This window comes from Mya arenaria, chromosome 15, assembly GCF_026914265.1.
Source record: "Mya arenaria isolate MELC-2E11 chromosome 15, ASM2691426v1".
Taxonomy (NCBI): domain Eukaryota; kingdom Metazoa; phylum Mollusca; class Bivalvia; order Myida; family Myidae; genus Mya; species Mya arenaria.
In genome coordinates, this window is record NC_069136.1 from 29,533,839 (window position 1) to 29,546,463 (window position 12,625).

Consider the following 12,625-nt stretch of genomic DNA (forward strand, 5'->3'; position numbering starts at 1 on the left):
AATTAAAGGGGCTGTACTCTGTATGATGAAATAGCGAAAAAAAGAAAGAAAATATGTCTGAAAACTATATATACTTGGTAGCGATGTGTTCAATGCATTGAAACTTACTAACTGAAATACCACATAGTTTACAATTAATTTATTTTTCGTATTTTTTTCGTATTTTTCCATTAAAAAGATTACTAGGTATGATTGTCTACCTAGTAGAATTCATTCCTTATGCGTGATTGGCGAGTCGATGTTATCATGTGATATTACCAAGTTAGGTATATAGTTTAAATATTCCAACTGTTTAGTGTTAGCCTTCATAGCACAGTTGATACAACACTGGACTCCAATTTTGGCGACACCGGTTAGAACCCGGTCTCCGACTCAATTTTTTTTTACATTTTGGATTTTTTTTATAATTGTGATATCAAAGAGTAAATCATTTTATTATATAATTGTCCTGAGATTTGGTACAGAAAAAACTTTTTTGGTGCCAATCTGGTGTACAGTCCCTTTAAGCACAAGATCAACATTTTTAATACAAGACTTAATACAGAAATCTCAATGAGTATTTACGGTACTTAAATTCATTTATTGCTCTTTTATGCATACAAGATAAGAATAACTAACATATTATAAAATCATCATCATGTCAATGAAAAGCATACATATATAATACATCAGCATTATATAAAGAAAAACAAAACATTTTGAATTTACACCAATAGAATGTTCAATTCTTATTAAACTAATAATAAAATTGTCACAATGACTTTTATCAAGTTTTGTAAACAAAGAGTTGGTAAGCCCTCTTTCGGCCCCTCAGATTTCATTTGTTGCCCCAAAATTGATATATATATGTAACCCTGAACTCTTCTTACTTAAGTTTCCATACCTACCTCAGCCAAGGAAGTTTTTTAAGCAGCATCTGGCATTTTGGTGTAGTCGAGTGCCTAAATATTTGGATTGCTTTTAATGAGTGAAGATTTCTCAACTTCATCTCATCAAACACAAGAAGATGATTTCTTCTTGGGAACAAACATGTACAACATCCAACATACAAACTGGTTTTCACTTTACCATCATACTAATGTACGCTGTTATTGAAAATCATACCACCATACATTTACAATTTTTCCCATATCATTTATGTTATGATTTGTCCACCAGGAAGATTAAAAAACTTTCTCAAATGCAAAATTTATCTTGTCAAGTTTAATGATATATTTTGTTTTAAAGATAATTTTCAATTTTAAATAAATAATTATTCATATTAGGTGTCTGATTATTTAGGCAGTTGCCCAATATTCCGTAGACATTGGCAGAAGGAGGCTACAGACATCCACCAATATCATGCTGCGGCTTTGTTTACCCTGCATTAATAAATCTGACACATAATAGGATCTTTTTTTGTTTCAGGTATATTTCAAAGACGTAAAAGTCAGATAGTCCAACAGAAATGATGCTGGGGAAGAAAGGACTCTCTAAGAGAGAGCAAGAAGAACTTCGCAAGAAGGTATTCTATTTGACTGGAATTCAAATTTATGTGAGATGTTTTAAATGGTTCATCAGAGTAAACAGCTAATGGCTGTCTTTTCACTCCTGGCATGGTCATAGGTTGTCCAGTCATTCCAGGCATTAAGGTAGAAAACAAAACTTATTTCAAATGCAGTGATCTCACTTGTATCAAATACAATTAAAATTAGAAGAACTTGTACCTTTTACACTTTACTCTAGATTATAAAGTTACTCTCTTTCAACTCTTAAGAAAAAAGCATATTTTTTTGTATTTTTATCTAGCAAGATCAGGTTGAAGCAGCAGCTGTGTATGAAGATTTTGTTGCCTCGTTTGCTGAAAGCAGTAAACAGGGGAAAGCATGGGTAAAGGGCGAAGTTGTGAATGCTGCCGATAAAGGTAAAATGGAACATTGTAAACTTTTCGTCTGATTCAAATGTTATTGTAATAACATTTGTATAATGTGGTAATCGGGCTGTCCGTCAGTCCCCATGGTTTCTGCTCAAAATTTGAAGTATGCTTAGGCCCGGAGACCTGAAACTAAGGCAGGTTAGTAATTACCAGCAAATGAACCTTTTTGATTTGCGTTCAGTGGGTTCAAGGTCAAGTTCATGTTGACCTTAAGCTGAAAATTTGTGATCAATAACTGAAGAATGCTTTGGCCCAGGGACCTCAAACTTAGAAGGCACGTTTGTCATGACCAGCAGATGAACCCTATTGGTTTTGAGGTGAGTGGGTCAAAGGTCAAGGTCATGTTGACCTTAAGCTGAAAACTTGTTCTGATCAATAACTGAACACTTAGGCCCAGGGACCTCAACTTTAGAAGGCAGGTTTGTCATGACCAGCAGATGAACCCTATTGGTTTTGAGGTGAGTGGGTCAAAGGTCAAGGTCATGTTGACCTTAAGCTGAAAACTTGTTCTGATCAATAACTGAACACTTAGGCCCAGGGACCTCAACTTTAGAAGGCAGGTTTTGGTTTTGAGGTCAATGGGTCAAAGGTCCAGGTCATGGTGACCTTCAGCTGGAAATCTGCAGTTTCAGATTATTTTATGATCAGTTATTGGTTTGTTTTTTGTACTGAGTAATTAACAATTTTTCAACAAGGGACTTCAGCAATATCATGTTAACAGCTATAGGACATTCATCTTTCATCTCTGAATGCTGATGTGATGAATAAAGAACCCATGTGTTCCAAGAGTTTACAGCATGGTGTGGTTCCCAAAATTAAGTTTTGACATGTCCACAGTTGATGGTGTATGATTGTTTTGTCGGAAAATCCTGGAAGTGTTGGAACTAAATTTGAAACTAAAATTTGGGTATATGTAAGTTTTTGTTATGATAATTGTGTATTAAAATGAATAATTGATACACTTCAATTTCATTCATTTGATAATTATCAATAATTTTAATTAAGATTTAATATATTGAATCATGTAGACAGTCTTTTTGCTTAATTTCATTATAAATCCCAGCTGGGGAAGGTTTTTATTTGATACAAAAACAACAACAATTACACTGGCCTATTAAAATGATGAATATCTGTTTACAAATGAATTTGCAAGAAATAATTTTTGATCGTGAAAGGTTTTTGTCCTGTAATGATTTTGTGAGGTCCTGCACATTGTTACAGTACTGCAAGCTGCAGCATGGGTATTTAAATATATTATGTTTAGATTGAACATTTTGAATGACACACACTTTTCCGAAATTTAACAATGGATAAACACTGTTTTTTTTATAAAAAAATAAGTGAAATGCAAACTTGTTTTTATTGCAAGTGCTACATTGTGCTTTTTCCATTGCTGTAGGTGCAAGATCTGACAAAGGTCGACTGTACAAGCCAACATCAAAGTTGGCAGAGCTTGCAGCAACTTTCACTTCAAGCAGGTCCTTAAAAGAGGAGGAGAGAGAAAAAACGGTATAACCAAATTTCTTTTTTGCTGATAAATGTTTGATTTTGAAGACAGCTAAATGTTCACTTGAGCCTGGTTATAGTTTAGATACCATTATTGTTGTTGATTTGGTATATACCAGTATTGTTGTTGATTTGGTAGATACCAGTATTGATGTTGATTTAGTAGATACCAGTATTGTTGTTGATTTGGTATATACCAGTATTGTTGTTGATTTGGTAGATACCAGTATTGATGTTGATTTGGTAGATACCAGTATTGTTGTTGATTTGGTAGATACCAGTATTGTTGTTGATTTGGTAGATACCAGTATTGTTGTTGATTTGGTAGATACCAGTATTGTTGTTGATTTGGTAGATACCAGTATTGTTGTTGATTTGGTATATACCAGTATTGTTGTTGATTTGGTATATACCAGTATTGTTGTTGGTTTGGGAGATGCCAGTATTGTTGTTGGTTTGGTAGATACCAGTATTGTTGTTGATTTGGTATATACCAGTAGTGTTGTTGGTTTGGTAGATACCAGTATTGTTGTTGATTTGGTAGATACCAGTATTGTTGTTGATTTGGTAGAAATCAGTCTTGTTGTTGATATGGTAGATACCAGTATTGATGTTGATTTGGTAGATACAAGAATTGTTGTTGATCTAGTAGATACCAGTATTGATGTTGATTTGGTAGATACCAATATTGATGTTGATTTGGTAGAAATCAGTCTTGTTGTTGATATGGTAGATACCAGTATTGATGTTGATTTGGTAGATACAAGTATTGATGTTGATTTGGTAGATACCAGTATTGTTATTGATTTGGTAGATACCAGTATTGTTGTTGATCTATTAGATACCAGTATTAATGTTGATTTGGTAGATACCAGTATTGATGTTGATTTGGTAGATATCAGTCTTGATGTTGATTTGTTAGATACCAGTATTGATGTTGATTTAGTAGATACCAGTATTGTTATTGATCTAGTACATACCAGTATTGATGTTGATTTAGTAGATACCAGTATTGTTATTGATCTAGTACATACCAGTATTGATGTTGATCTAGTACATACCAATATTGATGTTGATTTGGTAGATACCAGTATTGATGTTCATTTGATAGATATCAGTCTTGTTATTGATTTGGTAGATACAAGTATTGTTGTTGATCTAGAACATACCAGTATTGATGTTGATTTGGTAGATACCAGTATTGATGTTGATCAAGTAGATACAAGTATTGTTGTTGATCAAGTAGATACCAGTATTGATATTGATTTGGTAGATACCATTATTGTTGTTGATTTGGTAGATACCAGTATTGTTATTGATTTGGTAGATACCAGTATTGATGTTGATTTGGTAGATACCAGTATTGATGTTGATTTGGTAGATACCAGTATTGATGTTGATTTGGTAGATACCAGTATTGTTGTACATTTGGTAGATATCAGTATTGTTATTGATTTGGTAGATACCAGTATTGATGTTGGTTTGGTAGATACCAGTATTGATGTTGATTTGGTAGATACCAGTATTGATGTTGATTTGGTAGATACCAGTATTGTTGTACATTTGGTAGATATCAGTATTGTTATTGATTTGGTAGATACCAGTATTGTTATTGGTTTGGTAGATATCAGTATTGTTATTGATTTGGTAGATACCAGTATTGTTGTTGATTTGGTAGATATCAGTATTGTTGTACATTTGGTAGATACCAGTATTGTTATTGATTTGGTAGATACCAGTATTGTTGTACATTTGGTAGATGCCAGTATTGATGTTGATTTGATAGATATCAGTCTTGTTATTGATTTGGTAGATACAAGTATTGTTGTTGGTCTAGTACATACCAGTATTGATGTTGATTTGGTAGATACCAGTATTGATGTTGATTTGATAGATATCAGTCTTGTTGTACATTTGGTAGATACAAGTATTGTTGTTGGTCTAGTACATACCAGTATTGATGTTGGTTTGGTAGATACCAGTATTGATGTTGATCAAGTAGATACAAGTATTGTTGTTGATCAAGTAGATACCAGTATTGATGTTGATTTGGTAGATACCATTATTGTTGTTGATTTGGTAGATACCAGTATTGTTATTGATTTGGTAGATACCAGTATTGTTATTGATTTGGTAGATACCAGTATTGATGCTGATTTGGTAGATACCAGTATTGTTATTGATTTGGTAGATACCAGGATTGATGTTGATTTGGTAGATACCAGTATTGATGTTGATTTGGTAGATACCAGTATTGTTATTGATTTGGTAGATACCAGTATTGTTATTGATTTGGTAGATACCAGTATTGATGTTGATTTGGTAGATACCAGTATTGATGTTTATTTGGTAGATACCAGTATTGTTATTGATTTGGTAGATACCAGTATTGTTATTGATTTGGTAGATACCAGTATTGATGTTGATATGGTAGATATAGTATTGTTATTGATTTGGTAGATACCAGTATTGATGTTGATTTTGTCGACATCAGTATTGTTATTGTTTTGGTAGATACTAGTAAAGATGTCGATTTAGTAGATACCAGTATTGTTTTTGATAATGTAGATACTAGTGTTGAAGTTGATTTCAGCATTGTTGTTTATTTGATAGATACTGGTGTTGTTGTTGATTTTTGTGTATGATTTAAATTATTTGTTTGATTGGCATTTCTGTTGACAATATCACATGAACTTTTTTATCCCTTTATTTGACAATTTGTTATGTATAAATATTTGGAAAGGGAGTAAAATACTTTCAAAGAACAGGACATATTACAGTTTTACCTTTAGGTGGGCATTTAGGTGCTGTCTCGTATGTTTTCTGATCAATAGATTTAGAAGCCTTTATCAAATCCTCACCAAATTTGGTCAGGGTGTGTATAGACATGATATATTTCGAGAACCAGCCATATAGCTCTAGTCACTCAAGATTTATAGCTCTTCATTGCATAAAATTGGTCTTGTCTGATCAATAACTATAGAAGCTTTGTCCAATCATCACCAATTTTGTTCAGAATATATATGGGCACAATATCACAGACAAGTTCAATAACCAGCCATATCACTCTAGTAATGCGAGAGTTATCACCCTTTTATTACAAAACTTAACTAAAATTGGTCTTGTCCGATCAATAACTTAAGAGACCTTTGTCCAATCATCACCAAATTTGGTCTGAATGTGTATTGGTCAGAATATCTCATTCAGGTTCGATAACCAACCATGCTGCCTCAATCACTTCAGAATTTTAACTCTTGAATTGGCAAAAACTGTATTAACAGTGTCCAGTCTCTGAATTTGGCTTAATGTACAACCACTTATCACCAAATTTGGTGTCCAAAAGTTACGACGGGCCTATTTTGTAACATTTGGCCCCTTGTTCAGAACTTTTTTATAACCAATTAACTCTGGAATGCATAGTGCATATATTCAGTATGATATGAATGTTTATTATTTGATGATATTTCTTTTCTTTTTGCAGAAAATTAATTTCAAAAAGAAAACTGAAGAAAAGAAAAAGAGCAATCTTGAAATGTTCAAGGAAGAGTTAAAAAGGTGAGAAGGATTGCCTGGGAGGGCAGGTAACAGGTGTGAATTTACAGCAGTCTTATTGAAATTTCAAAAAAATATTAAAAAATGGTTTCAGGCTATTTATTGACAATTGAACAGTGCATCCCTAATTTTAAAAAAAATCAAAAAAAAATCAAGTACTGTCAAAATTGGAGGTTATTTTAAGGAAACTGCAATAATACTTTAACAAGTCTCATATTGAGTTGTTTAAACCCTCCTAACATTAATCTTATTTCATTGTATATGATATACACATGGGATATAAATCATTTTGACAAACAATAGTATTATACAATTTGGTTGGGCCACAAGTTATAACAACATCAGAAAATGGCCCGCCCCTCTTAACATTTGAAGATTTATACAGATCCTTATATTCTATAAATAATAGGGATGGCAACGAGTAGTAAAATTAATACTCGAGTACTCGCACAATCGTTCGATCGAGTACTCGGGTACTCGATTACTCGGAAAAATTGATTTATGTTCGCAAAGACAAGATTGTGTATACATGTATCGTTAATGACGTATATTGTGCGTTGGTCGTATTATTGGTCATTTTCACCTTTAAAGTAAACTTTATTACGTATTTAAACAAAAAATGATATAAAAAGAAAACAAATGTTGTTTCAGGCTTTTAATTAAGCTTATTCGTTTCATTTTATACAAGTTTGGACTGCAGAAATGAACAACAATCGAAATTACAATGAACGAAAATTAACAGCATACATAAAAAGTGAACGAAATTCAATACGAAGTTCAGTTGTTCACTCTACAATTTTTTTTTTTTTAAATTGATAGTTTTTCGTACTGTGAAATTCTTGTTTACCTCATCAATATTCATAATTCTTGATTTAAAATATCAACCAATCAATTGTGATAATCATTGCAAAAATAGTTAAAATACGCCATTTAAGAAATCAATTCACGATACTCTCGCTCGTTAGCGTCCACTGTTTGGTGAAAGGTCTCTAATTGGTATACAATAGGATTATGTAGGTGAAAGTACCGCTATCAAAACTTCGCTAATAGGGGTCCTTTGTTGACAGTTTGCAACTATCACAACAACTGTCAACTAATTGATTGAGGTCAATTGTGTACACAGCGGGGATTAGAGGGACCGTAAATTGTCCTATTGGCAACTAACCAGATCTGATATTTTGTCTGTAAATCGTGTATTTGGTGATTTTTATAGATTTTTTTTCCCGAGTACTCGAGTAGTGATTTGGTACTCGGACGTTCGATCGGGTACTCGGGTACTCGGGTGGCGTCGGCGGCGTCCGCGTCCCATTTTCGCTTGTCCGGGGTATATCTCCTAAACTGTTAGTGGTATCAACTTGAAATTTCATATGTAGATAGATCTAATTGAGGCAAGTGCAGTGCACAAGAACTGTTACTCTTGCTTCCATATTTTTAGAGTTATTGCCCTTTGTTATTTTTCATGCTTAAAGTTTTGTCCGGGGCATATCTTGTAGAATATAAGAGTTATCAACTTGAAACTTCATATGTAGATAGATCTCATGGAGGGCAAGTGCATTGCACAATAACAGTAACTCTTGCTTTCTTAGTTTTAAAGTTATAGCCCTTTGTAAATTTTCATGCTTAAAGTTTTGTCCGGGGCATATCTTGAAGATTATAAGAGGTATCAACTTGAAACGTCATGGCTAGATAGATCTTATTGAGGGCAAGTGCAGTGCACAAGAACCGTTACTCTTGCTGCCATATTTTTTAGAGTTATTGCTCTTTGTTAATTTTCTTGCTTAGGTTTTGTCCGTGGCATATCTCGTAAACTATAGGAGGTATCAACCTGAAACTTATTCCGTAGGTATATCTGATTGAGGGAAAGTGCAGTGCACAAAAACCGTAACTCTTGCATCTATATGTTTAGAGTTATTGCCCTTTGTTAATTTTCATGCTTAAAGTTTTGTCCGGGGCATATCTTGAAGAATATAAGAGGTATCAACTTGAAACTTCATAGCTAGATAGATCTCATTGAGGGCAAGTGCAGTGCACAAGAACCGTTACTCTTGCTGCCATATTTTTAGAGTTATTGCCCTTTGTTAATTTTCTTGCTTAGGTTTTGTCCGTGGCATATCTCGTAAACTATCAAATGCCACCTACACTTGAAAGTTAAATGGCAACATCATTGTCTATAAATGAATAAAATGCCAATCTAACAGCTATAATGTCGACAGTAAATAATTCGTCATGCGACACATCCGACTCGCGGAGTTCTAGTGATTTTTTAAAGTGACATTTCCGCTTTAAAAAATAATTGAAAGCGTTAAGTAACTTTATTGCTACATGGTGCATCATGTTTATACTGAAGGTTTGAAACAGACATTAAGATAATTATGTTATAATATAAAAGTTTGTATTTTGACTTTTTATGAAAATTCAAAATAAGCATGTTAGTTAGGGAGAATGTGGCATCAATTCGATTCCATTAACAATTCTGCATAATTTTAACTGACAATTTTTTCACAATTGAACTTTCTGACATCCTCACTTAAGAAAACACTCAAAATTAGGTTACAATCTACTTTAACAACATGCCAACAATGCCCAATTTGCCAAAATAGTGAGTAAACATACATGTGCTGGGCTTCTTTGTGAGTAAACATGAATATGCTGGGCTCCTAAGTGAGTAAACATTAATATGCTGGGCTCCTTAGTGAGTAAACATTCATGTGCTGGGCTTCTTTGTGAGTAAACATTAATATGCTGGGCTCCTTAGTGAGTAAACATTAATATGCTGGGCTCCTTAGTGAGTAAACATTAATATGCTGGGCTCCTTAGTGAGTAAACATTCGTGTGCTGGGCTCCTTAGTGAGTAAACATTCGTGTGCTGGGCTCCTAAGTGAGTAAACATTAATATGCTGGGCTCCTTAGTGAGTAAACATTCATGTGCTGGGCTCCTTAGTGAGTAAACATTAATATGCTGGGCTCCTAATTGAGTAAACATTAATATGTTGAGCTCCTAAGTAAGTAAACATTAATATGCTGGGCTCCTTAGTGAGTAAACATTCGTGTGCTGGGCTCCTTAGTGAGTAAACATTCATGTGCTGGGCTCCTTAGTGAGTAAACATTCATGTGCTGGGCTCCTTAGTGAGTAAACATTCATATGCTGGGCTCCTAAGTGAGTAAACATTAATATGCTGGGCTCCTTAGTGAGTAAACATTCGTGTGCTGAGCTTCTTAGTGAGTAAACATTCGTGTGCTGGGCTCCTTAGTGAGTAAACATTAATATGCTGGGCTCCTAAGTGAGTAAACATTAATATGCTGGGCTCCTTAGTGAGTAAACATTCGTGTGCTGGGCTCCTTAGTGAGTAAACATTCGTGTGCTGGGCTCCTTAGTGAGTAAACATTCATGTGCTGGGCTCCTTAGTGAGTAAACATTAATATGCTAGAGCCTGTTTAGTGAGTAAACATTCATGTGCTGGGCTCCTTAGTGAGTAAACATTCATGTGCTGGGCTCCTTAGTGAGTAAACATTAATATGCTGGGCTCCTTAGTGAGTAAACATTAATATGCTGGGCTCCTTAGTGAGTAAACATTCATGTGCTGGGCTCCTTAGTGAGTAAACATTCGTGTGCTGGGCTCCTTGGTGAGTAAACATTAATATGCTGGGCTCCTAAGTGAGTAAATATTACTATGCTGGGCTCCTTAGTGAGTAAACATTCATGTGCTGGGCTCCTTAGTGAGTAAACATTCATGTGCTGGGCTCCTTAGTGAGTAAACATTAATATGCTGGGCTCCTAAGTGAGTAAACATTAATATTCTGGGCTCCTTAGTGAGTAAACATTCGTGTGCTGGGCTCCTTAGTGAGTAAACATTCGTGTGCTGGGCTCCTTAGTGAGTAAACATTAATATGCTGGGCTCCTAAGTGAGTAAACATTACTATGCTGGGCTCCTTAGTGAGTAAACATTCATGTGCTGGGCTCCTTAGTGAGTTAACATTCATGTGCTGGGCTCCTTAGTGAGTAAACATTAATATGCTGGGCTCCTAAGTGAGTAAACATTAATATGCTGGGCTCCTTAGTGAGTAAACATTCATGTGCTGGGCTCCTAAGTGAGTAAACATTCGTGTGCTGGGCTCCTTAGTGAGTAAACATTAATATGCTGGGCTCCTTAGTAAGTAAACATTTGTGTGCTGGGCTTCTTTGTGAGTAAACATTTGTGTGCTGGGCTCCTAAGTGAGTAAACATTAATATGCTGGGCTCCTTAGTGAGTAAACATTCGTGTGCTGGGCTCCTTAGTGAGTAAACATTAATATGCTGGGCTCCTTAGTGAGTAAACATTAATATGCTGGGCTCCTTAGTGAGTAAACATTCATGTGCTGGGGTCCTTAGTTAGTAAACATTAATATGCTGGGCTCCTTAGTGAGTAAACATTCATCTGCTGGGCTCCTTAGTGAGTAAACATTCGTGTGCTGGGCTCCTTAGTGAGTAAACATTAATATGCTGGGCTCCTTAGTGAGTAAACATTCGTGTGCTGGGCTCCTTAGTGAGTAAACATTCGTGTGCTGGGCTCCTTAGTGAGTAAACATTAATATGCTGGGCTCCTTAGTGAGTAAACATTTGTGTGCTGGGCTTCTTTGTGAGTAAACATTCATGTGCTGGGCTCCTAAGTGAGTAAACATTAATATGCTGGGCTCCTTAGTGAGTAAACATTAATATGCTGGGCTCCTTAGTGAGTAAACATTCATGTGCTGGGCTCCTTAGTGAGTAAACATTAATATGCTGGGCTCCTAAGTGAGTAAACATTAATATGCTGGGCTCCTTAGTGAGTAAACATTAATATGCTGGGTTCCTAAGTGAGTAAACATTAATATGCTGGGCTCCTAAGTGAGTAAACATTCATGTGCTGGGCTCCTTAGTGAGTAAACATTAATATGCTGGGCTCCTAAGTGAGTAAACATTAATATGCTGGGCTCCTTAGTGAGTAAACATTCATGTGCTGGGCTCCTTAGTGAGTAAACATTCATGTGCTGGGCTCCTTAGTGAGTAAACATTAATATGCTGGGCTCTTAAGTGAGTAAACATTAATATGCTGGGCTCCTTAGTGAGTAAACATTCATGTGCTGGGCTCCTTAGTGAGTAAACATTCGTGTGCTGGGCTCTTTAGTGAGTAAACATTAATATGCTGGGCTCCTAAGTGAGTAAACAATACTATGCTGGGCTCCTTAGTGAGTAAACATTCATGTGCTGGGCTCCTTAGTGAGTAAACATTAATATGCTGGGCTCCTTAGTGAGTAAACATTAATATGCTGGGCTCCTAAGTGAGTAAACATTAATATGCTGGGCTCCTTAGTGAGTAAACATTCATGTGCTGGGCTCCTTAGTGAGTAAACATTCGTGTGCTGGGCTCCTTAGTGAGTAAACATTAATATGCTGGGCTCCTTAGTGAGTAAACATTCGTGTGCTGGGCTCCTTAGTGAGTAAACATAAATATGCTGGGCTCCTTAGTGAGTAAACATTTGTGTGCTGGGCTCCTTTGTGAGTAAACATTTGTGTGCTGGGCTCCTAAGTGAGTAAACATTAATATGCTGGGCTCCTTAGTGAGTAAACATTCGTGTGCTGGGCTCCTTAGTGAGTAAACATTAATATGCTGGGCTCCTCATTGAGTAAACATT

The 12,625-nt window shown here is 35.3% G+C and overlaps 1 protein-coding gene across 2 annotated transcripts in view; it reads left to right on the top strand.

The window, feature by feature from the left end:
* LOC128219849 (U2 snRNP-associated SURP motif-containing protein-like) overlaps positions 1-12,625 on the top strand; it is a 38,762-nt gene that overhangs the window by 6,315 nt on the left and 19,822 nt on the right. For both annotated transcript variants that reach the window (XM_052927968.1, XM_052927969.1), the window contains exons 2-5: positions 1,408-1,504; positions 1,789-1,903; positions 3,315-3,424; positions 6,903-6,976. In XM_052927968.1, the coding sequence (XP_052783928.1) occupies positions 1,448-1,504; positions 1,789-1,903; positions 3,315-3,424; positions 6,903-6,976 (356 nt within the window). In that variant the 5' untranslated portion in view covers positions 1,408-1,447. The remainder of the gene's footprint in view (positions 1-1,407; positions 1,505-1,788; positions 1,904-3,314; positions 3,425-6,902; positions 6,977-12,625) is intronic.